Source organism: Fukomys damarensis, unplaced genomic scaffold (assembly GCF_012274545.1).
Source record: "Fukomys damarensis isolate Sample0158 unplaced genomic scaffold, DMR_v1.0_HiC HiC_scaffold_33, whole genome shotgun sequence".
Taxonomy (NCBI): Eukaryota; Metazoa; Chordata; class Mammalia; order Rodentia; family Bathyergidae; genus Fukomys; species Fukomys damarensis.
This window is the reverse complement of record NW_022900945.1, coordinates 22,729,006-22,747,304: the sequence shown is the minus strand read 5'-3', so window position 1 is coordinate 22,747,304 and position 18,299 is coordinate 22,729,006. Positions and strand designations below refer to the sequence as shown.

Genomic DNA, 18,299 nt, shown 5'->3' with positions numbered 1-18,299 from the left:
AGAACAAGTAAGAGAAAAACGTATATTCAGTTCAGTTCCAGTTTCAGGCACCCACTGAGCATCTTAGAACATATTCCCAGGGAATTCTTGTATGGAATTTACTCAGATGGTTCTCATTTAATGACCACATTCCATTCCTGCGAACAGGTCAGTAAGTGAATTGGTTGCTAAATGAGGAAGTGTATAAGGTATGTACATTATAGTACAGAAGTAGAAGGAGCCACCTGTCGCTCAGGTTCTTGAATCTTAAGTCTGAATGCAGGGATCTTAAGTCTGAAGAGCACACCTCCATCACAAGTCCAAACAGTCATTAGGCAGGTAGGTTGTTCAACAAGGAATATCTGTAATTGATTTTGCTTAATGTATTCCCTCTTTCCTCATGGATTTAAAACTCTATAAGGCTGAGATTTTATCCTTTTTTCCCCCTTCATTCTTGGTAGAATAGTGCCTGGCACACAGTAGGTTCTTCAACAAGTTATGTTTTACTTATGGATGAACATTGGCTTTTTCTGTCTTTTAGATTCTAGCTTCTCACTGGCACTGTTTCTTGGGTCGTAGAAAGGGGATAAAATGTCTTAAATTAAATAAAAGACAATAGTGTATAGTGTTAGGGATTAAGAAGGACTTTGAATCAAAATTGCTGGGTGTGAATAAAGGCTTGCTACTGCCTTGGGAGGTTTTCTTAACCGTTTTGTGTCTCTGCAGTCTCATCTGTAACCTACATCCTACAGCTGAGACTCTTCAAAAAAGTACAAACTGTCCTACTGAGAGTTTCCCAAAAATGCTGTATTCCTTCTCACTGTAACTTGAAGTATTCTCTTTCTCCTCTTCTGGTCCCCTTTCCCACCCAGCTCCTATTCCCTGACTGGATTCAGCTGGTTCTCCAAGTTTTAATGTAAAACTAGATCCCAAGTTCAGCCAAGTACCCTTCCTACTGTGTAGCAGCCTGTATTACAGTGTAACCTAACTTCTGATTGCTACTGCATTTAGTTCTCCCTTAGACTCAAACTACTTTCTGCTGTCTCTGTCCTGAAAGGATGGTGTCAGACATAGCAATGTGAAAAATACACTATCTAGATTCATATACAAATACACAGAATTTATATGGTTCTCAGTATGTGAATACACAGCATATACAGTGTCTGCCAAAAAAAAAAAAACAAAAAACTATGCAGTTTGCCATACTAATAACTGTCTGGAAGCTACCATCACCACTTTGAACACCTCTTGTAATTGCCCAGGCCAAAGGTGACTTTGTTAATATCATGATGTCTCAACAAATTTAGTATTAAAATATTTATATATGTTTTTCTTTTCCTGATATATTGGGATGGATTTTTTGGGGTGGATTCTATAGGTTTCAACATGTAAATATATAGCATCTATACAGAATACATTTTGATTGGGTTACACTTTAATTCAAAATTAAACACTGAGTAAAGTAACGATATGTTACCAAAGTATTGATTCTTCCAGAAAACCTTACCAGGCCTAAGTGTAAGATGTGAAGAAAAGTAAGGGTTCCATTTTGAAATTATTAAGGGCATTTTAGATATACATTTATATTTCACTATAAAGCCAACTTTGAAAGGTTAGGGACCCCCCTTGATGGGAGTCATCACTTGACATTAGTCAACCGTAGTAGGGCTCATTGAAACCTTATAAGTACTATATTTACCTCATTAGGAGACTTCAGCAAATGTTTCAGGCTCCTTGCCATGATTACAAATGACATATACAAAAAGAGTTCAGCAACTAATATTTACACTGTTAAAAGTCACTCAGTGGGCTCTTTAAGAAGTTTCACTGTGTGGCATCTTGCTCTGTCCCCATTTTACTGTGGTTCCAGGCACCAACCTGTAAAGTGCATCCGAACACACCAATCATCAGCATGGCCACAGAGAGGTAATCCGTAAACACATCCCACCATGGCTTCAGCACGCGGAATGCAGGCTGCTGCTCAGAGAATTGTCGGAATTCTGTCACTGGAATCATGTTTCTGAGAAAGAGAGAGATTACTGGTGAATTCATCTGTCTTCAAGTACACTGCTACCAGCATCTGAACTGTTGCTTCAACCTTTCAGAAACACAGGTCTGCCAGGAGTCCAGGAGCTGCCAAGGTGCACAAGTGTTGCAGAGAGTCACTGAACAAAACCACCAGCAGAGGAAATAGAAAAGGCAGGAACTTTTACTAAAGTACTGACCAGCAACCAGGCTCCTGGAGGACAGAGGACCTGTGGCCTAATCCTACTTACTTCTCATGCTCTCGTTCCTTCACACAGAACACAAATATGTCAGCAAGAACAGAGAACATCCTTTGAAACATTTTTGCTACTTCCTTTACCTTTTCAGTTTAACAGTTTAAACTATGTTTAAATGCTATTCCAGCATTTATCTGTGAGCCTAATTTTGTCTGTCTGTTTGTTTTCTTTGGTAGCAGAGATTGAACTGAGGACCTTGCAGTTGGGCAGGCGGTACCACTGAGTGAAATCCCCAGCCCATAGTAAGCCTTATCTATTATAAGACATTTGCTTACTCCATGGGGAAATAAAGCAATGCTGTCACATTGACTTTGTTTTTCACTTTGTTGGGGGTTTTTTGGTACTGGCGAATGAACTCAGGTCCTTGTGCTTGCAAGGCAGGCGGCAGTACCACTGAGCTAAATCCCCGGCCTGACTTTGTTTTTCAAGAGGAGAAATCTTACTAGTGGTGGTGGGTTGGGAAGAACCATTTTCTTTCCCCTACTCCCTCCTTTTTTGTTTCTGTGCTTCTGTTTTCTTTTGTTTTTTCTAAACTTCCTTTATTTTACCATGAACCTTTACACTTAACCTGATTTCTTCTCTGAGAAATTAGTTTGCCCTAGGAACCTGGTATGGTATAGATTAGATTCCTGAAGGCCTATGTGTTAAAGGCACGGCCACCAGGGTATGGCACTCTTGGGCAGTAGTAGAACCTTTAAGAAGTGGGACCTAGTAGAAGGGAGTTACATCACTGAGGTGTGCCACTGAGGGCAACATTGAGACCCTAGCCTCTTGTTTCTTCTTCCAGCTGCCATGACGTAGGCAGGTCTCCTCTATGACACACTCCTGCCATGAAGCACTGCCTCTCAACAGGACCAAAAGCCATGGGCTAACTGATCAGGGACTGAAATCTCTGAAACTATGAAGCAAAGTAAACCTTTCCTCTTTAAAAGTTTACTTACCTCAGGCATTGCTACAGTGATGCAAAGCTGACTAGTACAAGACTCCAGTCTCATCCATTTCTTGGTCTACATTTTCCTTTTTCATGCCTCATCCTCACTGCCCTTACTGTGACCCAGGATTTGGGGTTGATACTCTTCTGTGAGAAGAAATATTTTTTCCGTATGTTATGGCAAGGAAAAGAGTGGCCAGTGAAGGCCAAAATGAAAACCGTTCTCTCTTTTGCCTCTCCATATATCTTCTTACTTAATCCTAATTTATAATACTAAATTGACTGTACAATAAATACACCAGATAATATCTCTCCTTCTCTATTCATTCATTGGTAGTTACAGTTTTGGAAAATGTTATTAATTCTGTCTTGCTAACTTTAAGGCTTTTCTTAAAAAATAACTCATTTTCCTTTTGTTCTTTAAGAATGTTAAAATTTCAGCAGCAGGAGACATGCTCACCTATGACCTATTTCACATCTGTAGTGTTTTATATTACTTCCTCATTTTACTAAAACAGAGCTCCATTCTGTTACCACTACTAGGCTGCAGATTTCTTTAGAGTACAGCACATATGTCATGCATATGGGTATCCTTAAAACATGTGGCAGGCAAACCACACAAGCTAAATAAATTACTTTACATAATCTGAGTGTCATTAAAATTTCAGACCAGCTCACATTTTGATTTTCCTGACACCTTATGGCCTTGTTTCCCAGAATGATGACAACCTCACTGATTGTGTTCCAGTGAGATGTTTCAGTGATAATCACAGACAGGTACTAATTCATCCTAACTTTCAAATTCTGCTTCAGAAGCTACTGTCTTATTCTATTTTGCATCTTCATCATTCTTTTCAGGGCCCAGAAAACAACAGGACTTGAGTAACTGCTTGCAGAATTAGTCAACATAGGTCATGGGTGAATGCAGGTAAGCAGTGCTCATTCAACTCAGATTCAGGGTGGTCCTAATTAGGGTCAGGAACAGTGAAAATTAGCTTCTTGTGCTACAGTCAACTGTTTTTGGTAGATTTGATTACTATCCCTTTCATATATTTCTTTATATCCTGGAGGGAATTGGGCTTATCAATTTAAGCAGAAACAGTTTCAAGAAGAAAGTACACCAATGTAGAGCAATGGTTCCCAAACTCTTTGATCTCAGGATTCCTTCATACTCTACACACAGTGAGAACACTAAAGTGTTGATGCTGTTATAACCATGAATAATTTCACGTTAGAAACTAAAGCCAAGAAATTTTTTAAATACACATTAATTCATTAAAAAAAGAACTCATTCCATGTTAATATATTATTAGGAAAACATATTTTCCAAACACAAAAATTAGTGAGAATAATGGCACTGTTTTACATATTTTTGAATTTCCTTAATGCTGGCTCAATGTAAAGACATTTGGATATCAGCTTAGTGCCTACATTCAAGATATTGTAATATGTTGTTTGGGTGGAAAACATACTAAACAAAGATATCTAGTTAAAAATGTATCTTAATAGCTTTTCATGTCATTGTGGATATTCATTTTTTAAGAGTATATTGAATTTTGATGAAGTTACAAACTTTCAAATTCTATAATAAAACCTTTTAGTCTCTCTTAAATTCTCAAGGTGTTTGTTTCCCACACCTGATTTTATAACATCATGTATTGGTAACCTGGAAAATAATGGGTCACTGATTTATGGGATGTTTTAAGTATTGATAGATTTCATTACAAAATAGAAAAAAAAATCATGATCATTAATATCACCACACCATTATCAGAGAATTTTTAAGTACTGGGAAACTGTCAAGTTTATGGGAAGGATACAAATTCTCCAACATTCTAATTATCATTTGAAAATCAGAACTTTGTCATTGTCTTAGATACTTCTCTCTCACTGCTGAGACAAAATACCTGACACCCAAAGGTTATTTAGCTCCCAGTTTGTAGAGGTCTCAGTCTGGCTCCAAGGATGTGTGGGCTTGGTAGACAGGCATCGCAGTGGAGAAAGAGTTCATAGCAGGCAGAAGACAGCAAAAGCAAGGAAGGGACCTTAGCAGCTTCTTTCTGCCCCTTTTATACTCTATCTAGGCTATCAGGTTTAGGGTGGTGCCAAACCAATCAGTGGACTGATTTAATAACCACAGATTTAATAATTACATACACTCAATCCCAACCTCACACACTCTAAATTCAGCCACTTCTGAAAAAAGCCTCACCTATGACCACATAAGGCTTTGCAGGCTGGGGGGAGGGGGGGTGCATCTAGACACAACTCATAACAATTAGTAACAAATCTTCGCTATTTTCCTGGAAACTCAGAGCCACTTGATTCATAATAAGTCACAAGCACAGGTCTGAACTTCAACTGTTGTATTCAAATAAGAATAGTTTATAGAGTTTCTACTCTCCTGGATATCTGTTTGAATCTGTTTAATGGATTCCATTTCTTTTCTTATGTTGGGCATTCATTGTTTCCATTTCTTTCTTATTCTGGGCCTTCGTGGCTTCTATCATGGTCCTGAGGCTCATCTATTTTTTTGTCAGTTTCTGGTCTAGAGTCTCAAATCATGACTTTCATTTTGCTCACCATCTCTATGGTTAGCAGCGAAATTATTTCTGTTTTGAATTTTTCTAAAGCCTGATTGATCTGTTTTGTTACTTCCCGTGCTATGGGTTCTGGGTGTCCTGGAGGTTCACTATCAGACTTTTCATCTTCCTTTGCCCTACTGTTTGCCATTGGTGAACTGGAAGTCTGTCTTTGTGTCTTGCTTAAGTGCTTTCTCATTTTTATTTTTGCTGTTGGGTAAATAAGAGTAGTCTAACATAATAAAGTAGGTAATTCAACTTTCAATTCAAACATCATACAAGGCTTTCCCTTGAGACATCATTGTGTTTTTGAATGCAACAGAACTGTTCTGTGTATTTTTCCTATTTCATCATGGTGTTTTAACAGTTACTAAAATAATTTGTACTGCTTCAACAAGGTCATTAAGTGAAATTCACTCAAAAAAAATATTTCATGCCAACTCACTGAAGAGTGATTAGGGGGCTTGCTTTTTTATTTGTTTGTTGTTGTTTTTTGGTTTATTTTTCTTGAGACAGGGTCTTGCTATGGAGTTCAGGCTGGCCTCAAACTCATGGCAATCCTCCTGCCTTGGCCTTCAAAGTGCTGGGATTACAGGCATGGGCCACAAAACCTAGAAAAAACACACTTTTAATAAATGGGAGCATCTACCCAGGAATATAATCCCTTAAGTATCATCTGTTGCTTCTAGCTTGATTAATGCAAAGGCAAAAGGTAAAAGAAAGCACTCAACTTTTTGACACTGTAGGGACCTTAAAAATGTCTGGGTTTCAGGCAAGGTGGTATTAGATATATAATTCCAGTGCTTGAGAGGCTGAGGCAGGAAGACTGGGAATTTGAAGCAGCCTGAGCTACATAGGAAGTCCCAGGCTCCCAAAATTCAAAACCAAATAAAACGATCCAATCAAACAAACCCCTCAATAAACAAAAGATTCTAGGCTAGCAGGGTCCCACTGTTCACACTTTGAGAACCACCCAGGTAGAAGTTCACTGTATTATTATTATTATTATTTTTCCTTTTTTGGTACTGGGGAGTGAACTCAAGACCTTGCACTTGTGTTTTTATATATGACAAAGCTTCAAACTGACGTTCAGCATTAGTACTTAATATTTTTCATACAAAAAGGGAAAGGGAAAGAATTAAATAACAATCTCCCAACTAAAGAGAGTGGATGGACCTTTGCATGCTTAATTGAAACCTATTTTCTTTCTGGTAGTATTCTTTTATACTTTTCAATGCCTCTGAAAAGTTGTATATTACAGTGGCAACTACACCTTATTTCCCTATCATTATCACTGTCATTTCCAAGTTACTTGTGACAATTTCAAAATGATCAAGCTTAAATATTAATAGGCTAACAATCAAGCAGTATAATTTTATTTCATTCAAATATTTTTAAACTTTGGATATGTAAATGATTGTCTTTATACTTCCTCCAACTTTCCTCTTATTTGATCTATCAGCAACATTTGACATAATGTTGCCATGCCTCACCTGGCTGTTAGGACATCAGATTTCAAGTGTTCTTCCTACTTCCCTAGCTGTTCCTTCCTGCATATGTTTGTTGCTTCCTCCTCTTCTCCCTGACCTTTTATGCTCAGGTGCTCAAATACTTCATTTTTGGTTTTCTTCACTTCCCTAACTCTTTCACTTCTCTAGTGAATGCAACTGCTCTCATGCTTTAATAGCATCCATAGTGAACTCAAACTCGTATCTCTTTCCATACTGAGATTCAACTCCTTACTTGACCTCTCCACTCGGATATTCACTAGACACATCAAACTTAATGAAATCAAAGTCAACTCCCATTCCCATGGCAAATTCCTGTTACACTTGCAGCTTTCTTGTGTCTATCTTCCCAGTTGCCGAAGCCAAAAGCCTGAGAGCCATCCTTGACTCCTCTATTTCTTACCACCTCTTTCCTTCCATGAGAAAAAACATTTCACAGAGACAGGACTTTTCTTTACAGTTCAAATTTGTTTGTAGATTTATCACAAATACCTAGACAATGATTCTTTGCATATAGTAGATAATACTTGAAAAATAAACTTGTGAATATTTGTAATTTTACTGAAGAAAGGGGGTGCAGCTGCTTTAAGTTTATAATAACTACACCAAGTGTGTATCTGAGAATTCTCATCAGAGAACGGTCCAGGACATTACCACAGCTGAGGCCAGCACAGAGAGGTACAAAACAGGAAGAGCAGTGGACCAGGGATTTAGTTCAGTGGTTCCACCGCTTGCCTCACAAGGTCAAGGACCAGAGTTCAATACCCGGTAACAACAACAACAAAAAAACCAAAGCAAAACAAAAAACAGGAAGAACACAGAAATACTGCAGTTTTACACTATGGGTTTCCCCAGTTGTACCCAAAGGCTCCACAAATCAAAACAAGTTAGGATACGCTCAAAACACAGTTATAGAACACACTGCTTTTCTCCATCAATGGGAAGACAAAAATAGAAAAATCAGGAGAAAAAAGTCACACAGTCCCAATTACATAAAAATTGTGAGTTTTTCCCTTGGAAGAGCACGACTCTAGATCTTGTTTTATTATGTAGTATGATACACATGGCAAAACACTTCTAGAACAATCCACTAAGAGCGATATAATTACAAAGATTAAAACTGGATCCTTATCTTTCACCATGCACTAAATTAAAATCCAAGTGGATTAAAGATCTAAATATTAAAACAGAAACACTAAACTTGCTGGAAGGTAAATTAGGCAGAACTCTTGAAGACATTGGCATAGGAAAAGATTTTATGAACAAATCCTCAGTAGCATGGGAACTAGCAGAAAGAATCAACAACTGGGATCTCATCTTATTAAAAAGCTTCAGCATTGCAAAAGAAACCATCAACAGAACTAAGAGACAACCTACAATGTGCGAAAAAAATTTTACCAGCTACTCCTCAGACAAAGGACTATTATCTAAAATATATAAAGAACTCAAAACAATCAGCCACCACCAAATATAAAGACCCGATTCAAAAATGGGCACCTGAAATGAACATTTCTCAGACAAAGAAGTAAAAGCAGCAAGCAAATATATGAAAAAATGTTCCACATCACTGGTCATTTGAGAGATGCAGATGAAAACAACACTGAGATTTCACCTCACCCCACAAAGAATGGCTGCTATCAAAAAATCAAACAATAACAAATGTTGGCGGGGTTGTGGGGAGAAAGGAACACTTCTCCATTGTTGGTGGGAGTGCAGACTGGTGCAACCACTATGGAAATCAATATGGAGATACCTCAAAGAGCTGGGACTAGAGGCTCCATTTGACCCAGCCATCCCTCTGCGGGGTATCTTTCCAAAAGAATTAAAAGAATCATATCACAGAGATACATGCGCCCCTATATTTATAGCAGCACAGTTTGTAATAGCTAAAACTTGGAAACAGCCCATTTACCCATCAGTTGAAAACAGGATAAAGAAGATGTGGTTTTTCTATAAATTGGAATACTACTCAGCCATAAAGAATGAGAAATTAGATTCATTCCTAGGAAAATGGATACATATTGAGGATATACTCCTAAGTGAATAAATAAGTCACACATATGTAAATACCAAATAGTTTCTCTGGTGTGAATAAACTATAATAGTACATAAGATACTAATGATATAATGGACAATGTGAAATAGGAAGAAAGGGGCTAAAGGTGTAGGGAAAGTGGGAAGGGTAGGGGAAAGCTAATAAGGTAAAAGAAAATAATATGAGAAAACTAAAAAATGGAAATGAAGTGTTTGTAAAGCGGGAGGGAAGGAAGGGTGAAGGGAGGGCACAGACAAGGGGAAAAAGTGAGAACCAAGACCTGTCATGTAAAGATACAAGATCCCAATGATGAATGTAACTGTACTGTGTACCTAAAATGTACCAATAAACTCAATGAGGGGAAAAAAGAATGATATAATTATATGGTTCTTTGGGAAAATATTTAATTGAAAGAGAAAATCATAAATAGGTTATAAACCATTAGAGCCTGAAAGTGACCAGAGATCATTCAGTCCATGTTCCTTATTTTATGGGTGAAGAATTTAAGCCAAGAATGATTAGGTGACTTGCACATGGGATCCAGCTAGGAGTGACATAGGATGTCTAAACATTCTTCCTTATGCTTTTTACTACTGGATGCTGAGTGGGACTTAAGAAACCCAAAATGTGCAAAGAAACAAGTAATTGAAGTAGAAGTTCCCCTGAACTTAAATCTCTTTTCATGTCACTTATTTGATGAATAAAGTAATAAGCCACAGTTAATACAGTTAATGCTTCTTCAGCTACCTTGCCTTTATGGCATCATAAACTGAGCACGCTTTGACTCCTTAAAGGCATCTTCAGAGGCAAACTGATTTTGTAATGCAATGTGTGCTTGTATATTGTCTTCCTGGATATTTCTGTGACGTCATATGTTCACAGTTGATGGTTCAGCTACATTGTCTGGAGAGTCTTCAAATTGGACTTATCACTTATCTAAGGGTGGTGGTGGTGGCAGGGAGCAAAATATATTCTAACCTAGAAATTCTAGTTCTCTTTTAACACATGAAGAGATCACTCCTTTTTCTTTTTTTGGTTTTTTGAGACAGGGTCTCACTATGTAGTTGACATTGACCTGGAACTCACTATGTAGCTCAGGCTGGTCTCAAACTCACAGGGATCCTCCTGCCTCAGCCTCCCGAGTGCTGGATTAAAGGCATGCGCCACCATGCCTGGCAACTCCTTTTTCTGATTACTCCCTTCTCAGACGTAAAGAACATTTTTTTTTTATTCACATGTACTAGAGGATATATAAATCCTTTGCATTTTGTTATCTTTATTGCAGTCATAAAGATATCACTTTTGAATCTAACATCTGTCACATATTCTGATCAGTAGCTGTTTTTCTCTCACAGCATTATTTACTTTCCTTCACCAACATGACTAAAGTCATTATGAGAGAGATTATGTTAAGCTCTGTTACAGGTGCTAGGGAAATAGAAGAGAACAAAGCAGAGAAAGTATCTGCACTTCTACATTCATGGAGGAAAGTTCACTGACAAAATCTCTAAGAAAACATGTATTGAAACTGCTCTTCTTTGAAAATAAGGATTTATTATTGTTTCCTTTGCCAATGGTGCATTCACAGAGGTTATTTTATTTTACTGGGGATAAAACTTATATCTTGTTTATTTCTGAATCTTCTAGAAAACAGTACAATGACTATGCTTTAGAAGAAGCCCTCAATACATATTTTCTAAACTGAAATAAATTTATGCATATATTCACACACAGATATACCCAATTATGCATTTTGAAACAGAGGCCAAACTCGTCTGTATTTTATTATACTTTTTAGTAAGGCTGGTGCTGCAAATAATAGAAGAGAATTACCACACAGGTTCATATTACAAACAATGATTATGAAAAAAAATTTCACCACTGAAGAGAATACTTGAGATGAGCAAATGAGTCAGAAATTATTTATATTTTCAATACTAAGGATCACTACAATTTTAATGCACAATGTTCTGTCACTTTTTTGGGTACCAGGAATCAAACTCAGAGCCTTGCTCCTGCCAGACAGGCACTGCACTGCTGAGGTACATCCCCAGCCCCTCTGTCACTTTTGCTAAAGAGGATGTGTTGATTGCTAATACTCTTTTAGATTTCAGTTTGTATCCAAAGAAAAAGCCAAATTTTGGGATTCCCTTGTTGGAACATTAATTTACTAAGAAATAAGTACCAGAAAACAGAACTCTACATATAATTCTTTTAACAATATAAGGATTTCAAATTTTGCATTTCTAAATCTTGCTAAGATTTTAAAAGAAGGCTTTAGCTTTTTTAAGATTTTTGTCAAATAACTTCAGTTACATTTTATGATACTAGTAATAATTTAACCCTTACCTTATACATTTTGAGGGCATTTAAAGAAATCTTTTCTGAAGTGATGCTAAGCTACTCTCTAATGTCTTTTTTTAAATAACCATAAAAGATTATCATCAATTATCATTCCTTTCCTTCACCTGTGTTATCTTGAACACATTAATGGTCTCTCTGAGACATGACTTATTCCTCTGAACCTCACTAGCATTCTTATTTCATCTATCTCTCTTAAAGAACAGTCTTTCAAGAGTCTTTTAAGTCTGTATAAAATGTATACACACCCCTATCACACAGATATCTACACCCTTGAAAAGGCTGTTTTCCCTCAAACTCCTAAGGTCACGGTGGTTTAGACCAAGTTCAGGTTTAGAGGCAGGCTTGGTGGTACACGATTATAATTCCAGCACTCAGAAGATTGAGATAGGAAGATCGCTGGAGTTCAACGCCAGCCTGGGCTATATAGTGAGTTCAAGGCAGCCGGAACTACATAGTGAGACCCTGTCTCGAAAAAAAACCCAAAAAAACAAAAAAAAACTTAGGTTCATCAGATTAGTCTTAATATCCCAAATCTAGGCCTAGGTGTCACCTCAGGAAATCTGTAAGAACTGTTCTGGAGATAATTTATCTCTTTCCTGGTTGGACAAAAAGAAACAGAGGTTCATCTTCAATCCAGCTCTGTCTCAACAGAAAGAAGCACTGTGTTAAGCAGCAGTCATACTGGCACATACACTATAGGCCGGAAAACTCAGCAAATGAGCTGGACAAGCCATCTGCAGGGAATGCTACTTCCTTTGTAAGCAATAGGCAGCAAGGAGGAGAAAATAGGGAGACTTCCACCCTCAAGAAAACTAAAACCAAAGTTTCTTATTTACTTTTTAACTTACGGAATTTAGAGTAATCTGAAAAGACAGAGGTCACATCTTATTGCATAGCCTTAGTTCTAGGACCCAAAAATGCTCAAGAAATTGTCAAGCTGAATTCTTAAAGTTTCTATATAGGAAAATTATCATTTCTATCCTGACAGAAAATTTAGCCTGTTCTTCAAACACCTTTTTATAAATATGATGGCATACTGATAAGTACTCACCTGTCAAAAATACGACAGAGAAGCTAAAGCAACTTTTGGTAAAAAAAACTGCCACTTGATTTTTAAAAATAGGGGTAAAATATAAAATTTTCAGTTCTGTTAAATACAAAGTAATATTGCTCACTATAGAAGAGCCTAATGTTTAAAGTGAGAGACTGACAGACTAATGGGGTTGATCATTTTAAAACAAAGTGATCACTTTTCATTTCCTCCTTTAATAAACTAATCTTTGCAGGTATCTACCATTTAAAATTTTCCTTTCTTGGATCAGGGACCGTGGAAGGTCTGATGACAGCAGAAAAAGTCTCTCTACTGAGTAATGTGTTGCACCAGAGAAGGCTCCTCCCCATCGTATGTTACTTTTGCTCTGTTTTTCCTGGTGGATATGCTCAGGAAAATCCACAATGTAAGGAGGAAGTTTCTGGGCCTTCAACCTCCAGGAAAGCAGTACCTCTGTGGGAAGAGATCCACCAGTACAAAGCTTGTATTACTAGACTATTAAAACAGATGTGAATACATCTGAAAATTAGAATATTAAGTTTCGTCCATACAGCCGATAAATATTTAATGTAAAGCTTTGTGCCTACAGGCAAAATAATTGTTTTCTTTGGCTCTAAATTTAACATATCGAGCTGGGGATTTAGTTCAGTGGTTCCGCCACCTGCCTCACAAGCGAAGGACCTGAGTTTGATCCCAGGTACCAAAAAAATTAAAATAAATAAATAAATAAAAAATAATAATAAATAAATAAATTTAACATATTGATTTAATGGTCATCTTTTCAGAGTTAGATATTCTGAGTTCCTTTTTCTGAGTTTTATTTTCTCACAGCAAAACTAAATAAAATCCTTGAGTCACACCTGAGGGATGTGATCCAAGGTTGCTGGCCTCTAAAATATAGATTGTGCCAAAAATCTATATGAAAACATTTCTTGGAACATAATGTTGTTTCTGAAAATGAATATATTCTTCAATTTAAAAAGATAAAAACAACTATCTTCCCTCAAAAAATGGAGAAACTAAGTAATACATATGACATGAAAGCAAAGACCAAATGATTCATGTGGGTGCTGAAAAGTCACTACAATAAAGGTATAAATAATAATGGAAGGGCTTTGTGGGTACTAATCCTACAGTTGGAATGTTCTTTCTTTCCTCCCCATTACTTTCACAATTGCTGAGCTTACTGCAGATCTAGGCTCGAACACCATTCAGATCCAGCATCCAGACTCTGAGCACTATAGCTATTGCACCATGTCCCCTGCCTTAGAAACAATTTTCTTTTTCTTTTCTTTTTTTTTCAGCTTTAATTGAGTTTATTGGTACATCTTAGGGATACAGTACAGTTACAATCTAGAAACAATTTTCTATTCACTTGTCTTCGTGGATTCATGTTGGTCTCCCCCTACAATAAGCTCCATGAAGGCAGGGATAATTTGTTTTTTTCACCAGTGTTTTCTTAACATCTCAGAATTTGATAGTAAGTGCAAATATATGGTCATTGAATAAATAAATCAATTATTAATAAAATTTTCAATTCAGCCCAACTTTAAGACCTTGAATTTATTCACCTGAATGTTGTCAGCAAAAGAAAAAAAAAGTAGAGAAAAAATATAAAGCCCATCAGATAAGCTGGATTAAGATTCAAAGCACTGCCACCTTCGTAGGCAAACTGTAATATTTTGAGATTCCTTACTTGGCAGCTGCTATTATTAGTAAGACAGTTTGCTCAGGGTTAGATGAGGTCTCACTGAGAAAAAGTGTCTCAAAAATATCTAAAGCCTTGCCAAATATATATTTTAAAAATGACTGAAAGACCTAGAAAACCAGTTAGAGAAGCCTAGTAATGTATCAGCCTACATGTTGACAGGCAGTTGGTTTAATACCTGCTTTTGTTCAGCAACTGCAGTAGTAGGATGAAAAAGCGGGTCCCAGATGCTTGGAAGAAACAAGACTAGCTCAAGACTTGTTAAATTGGGTGGCTTAAAATATTAATTACAAATACTAAACAAATAAAAAACTGAATAGAAAGGGCATAGGAATTCAATTAAAATCTAATTTTAAAAGAAAAAAATAAGGCAGAAACAAGAAAAAGTTTACTCTTAAAAGTCAAGTACTTTAAAGATGACAGACTTTTGTAAATTCTAAAGAATTTAGGAATGAAGTAGATGACTTTTGGGTGGTGGAAAATAGGCATTGAGCCAAGGGGAAAGACAAGGTTTATGGAAAACTGTGCAGATGTTTGTTTTTATTTGTTCTGCTCTTTTCAGATGACCTATCATCTCAAAAAGTTAACAGAGTCCAATATTTCAGGGACCAAAAAATGACTACAGTGTGTCAGGGATTTAGTTCAGTGGTGCTGCTACCTGCCTCGCAAAAGTGAAGTCCCAAGTTCGATCTCCAGTACAAAAAACAAAAACAAATCAAAACAAAAAAATGGTTATAGCTAGGCATTATGGTGTATTCCTGTAATCCCAGCACTCTGGTAAGCTAAGGCAGGAGACCTGCAAGTTAGAGCCCAGCCTAGGCAACTCAGTGATTTAGCAAGACCCTGTCTCAAAAAAAGGACAGAGAGGTTTTTGGGTATACACCATATGAAAGCCCTGGATTCAATCCTCAGTACCAGAAATTAATAAATCAATGAATAAATAATGGTTACATGAGTATAAAAGAGTGTCTGCAAAATAAATAAATATTGACTCAACAGAAAAATGGAAATTGGTGGAAAAATAGGTCAGTGCACTTCACTGTCTTTGGATAAAAGCAGGGTCATCTTTGGGATTTTTGTGGAAAAGTGGGATTTGGAGAAATGGCGTGGGAAAAAAACCCCAGGATCTCATTTACCCTGATCTTTCTCCTGCTGCAGGCTGAGGGGGTAAAGACTGTCAGTGGAGGCAGCCACCGAGCACAAAGTTTCTCCTGGACAGATGTAGTAGGTTTGAAAGCTTTGTATCTCTAACCCCTACCACAGGGCCTGGAAGCTTCATTCTTCCCTCAACTGCTACAATAGCTTTTATCTGTAAACTAGAGCTCATTAATGTGAATAAAGGAGTTAGGAGTACGTAATCTGTCTTTATGAAACTTACACTATGGTGTAAAGACAGTAAACAATCACACATTTAATCACAACTGTGATAAATAGCATGAAGTAGAAGTTTAAGGTGATGTAATAGTATAAGAAGGTAGCTGAGGCACTTGGGGTGTAGCAGATAATAATGTCTATATAGGAATAGGAAGTGTAAGTCATAAAAGCTACATAAAGCGGAAGGTCAGGTCCAAATCATTTCAGGATGGGTGAAGGTCTGCAACGTGGCTTTATTATGCCTCAAGATGTTTCATGTTGTCGTGGGTAATTATAAATATTTTATTTCTGTTTATTTGGGAGAAAATAATTTTAATAATTTTCATCTAGCAGTACAGGATAGGACTCAGCTAGTCCAGATGCCCAGAGAAGGAGGCCAACAAATTACATGTTCTTAGAATGAACTGGCAAAAAGTCACCAAGACTCATCCACCAAGCATCTTTTTCTAAGACACGTGAAAATCTTGAAAATGATCTTTCAGTAGAAGTATGTGGAGCTTAGCAGCTTCCTCCTGTACCTGGATGTTAAATGAAGTAAATTGTCTTCTAGATTACCAACCCAGACCTACACCACGTCATTCTCCACAGGATGTCTCAGCTCTAATTCAGTGTAAAAATTAAAAATGCCCAAAGCTCTGGTTTGGGAGCCCAAGTTTGATAGAGTTCACAAAATTCTCATCACAAGCAGCAACACTGTTTTAGTACCTCAGTGCATGCATCATCACCAAGACGTTCAGCAGATTCCGAGGCTGAACACAAGCAGCAGTGCTGAAGGCCAAAGAATGCTTTTCTCCTCCACATTTGTCCCAAAGTATGCCAGCCTCCTTAGGAAATGCCTTTCTGAGCCACAGACATAAATCTGTTCTTTGGTTTGAGGAAGGTCTCCCATGGTCTTTTAAAATTTCTTTAAAGCATTTTAATTGGCACATAATATTTGCATAAATCACATATTGTATGTATAATATTCAAATCAGATAAGTAATATTTCTGTCTCTTCAAACATTTATCATTCCTGTGAAGAGAACTTCATAAATTTTCCATTCTAGTTACTCTGAAATATCCAGTGAATTGCTATAGTCTATGCCCCAAAGTTAAAAACCAATTCCCTCTAACTGTCCTGTTACCTAGCCTCTGTGCCCTATCTCTTCTTCCCACTTTCTAATGACCACTCTTCTACTCTCTGCTTCTGTGAGATCAGTTTTTAGATTCCACATATGATTGAAAACATGCAGCATTTGTCTTTCAGTGCCTGGCTTATTTCACTTAATGCAATGTCCTCCAGGTTTCTCTACTTTGATATTTTACTTTTCTTTTTTGTCTTCCTTTCCTTTGATATGCCCTTCTTTTCCTTCTTTCCTCCTCTCTCAATGTATTTTACTTACTCAAAGATAAATAAGAAGCTAGAGTAGAATCAGTGGGCAACAAGTCTATACACAAGATTTTAAAATGTATGTACTGTCCATTTTCTTTGATTCTCTTCTTTTTATACTGACTCAAATCAAGGGGTATATGTGAGCCACACCAGTGTGGGGAGAGGTCATGGAAAACTACCATGTAACTCCTGCAGGTAGTTTGCCAAGACACCTGCAAGAGAGGACAGGATAAAAAAAAAAAAAAAAAAATCAAGAATGAAAGGGCCCTGGGATAAAGCAATGCAACTAAAAATAAGCAGATTTTTTTTTTTTTTTTTTTTTGAGACAGGGTCTCGTTCAGGCTGGTCCCGAACTATGTAGCCCAAGTTGGCCTCGAACTCACTGTGATCCTCCTTCCTTAGCCTCCCAAGTGCTGGGATTACAGGCGTGTACCGCCACACCCAGCTAAACAGGTATCTTAATAATCTGAATTTGGAAATAGAATAAATTTCAACATTTTTAATAAATTCCTTAAAACACAAGCTCTGGCAACTCGTTATTTAAAATCATATAGATTTCGATGAGAGGTATTTGAGTAAGCTTCTACATATTCCACATTTTCCTTCATTATTTCTTAATCTGGCATTGTTCTGGTGAGAGGGTGTACAGCTCTTTTCTAATTATCAATAGGATTTTAATTCCCTCAAATTCTTAACTACTAAGCCAACAATATACCAAGGTATGGTGATTATTGAAAGAAAAGCAGAAAATAGCTGTGTCAGAAAAGTAGCTGCAGGAATTAAACTAGAAAAACTGTAAGAACATAAATGAGTCAACATGAGGTATAACAGCCTTAAGGGCATCAACCTCAAAGAGAAAATGAAATTATTTGGGTTGCCCTGGTAACATCAAGATAAAATGTGGAAATGAAAATGCAGAGTCTAATGTTAAAAAAAACCAAAAAACAGAAAACCGCCCCAGCACTAAGGTCTCTTACATCATGGAATGAGCTTTACCATGGCAACATGCAAAAAAAAAAAAAAAAAAAAAACCACAAACGGATTAAATATAGAAAATATTCAAGGAGTGAAAGGCATTACAATAAGGTTGAAACTGATCTAATATATATTCTG

General features: G+C 37.0%; 1 protein-coding gene across 1 annotated transcript in view; it reads right to left on the bottom strand.

Annotated features, from left to right (window-relative positions):
* The window catches only part of Lrrc8c (leucine rich repeat containing 8 VRAC subunit C), a 58,211-nt gene that overhangs the window by 30,921 nt on the left and 8,991 nt on the right, over positions 1-18,299 (bottom strand). The window contains exon 2 of the mRNA XM_010636643.3: positions 1,858-1,999. Coding sequence (XP_010634945.1) covers positions 1,858-1,995 — 138 coding nt within the window. The 5' untranslated portion in view covers positions 1,996-1,999. The remainder of the gene's footprint in view (positions 1-1,857; positions 2,000-18,299) is intronic.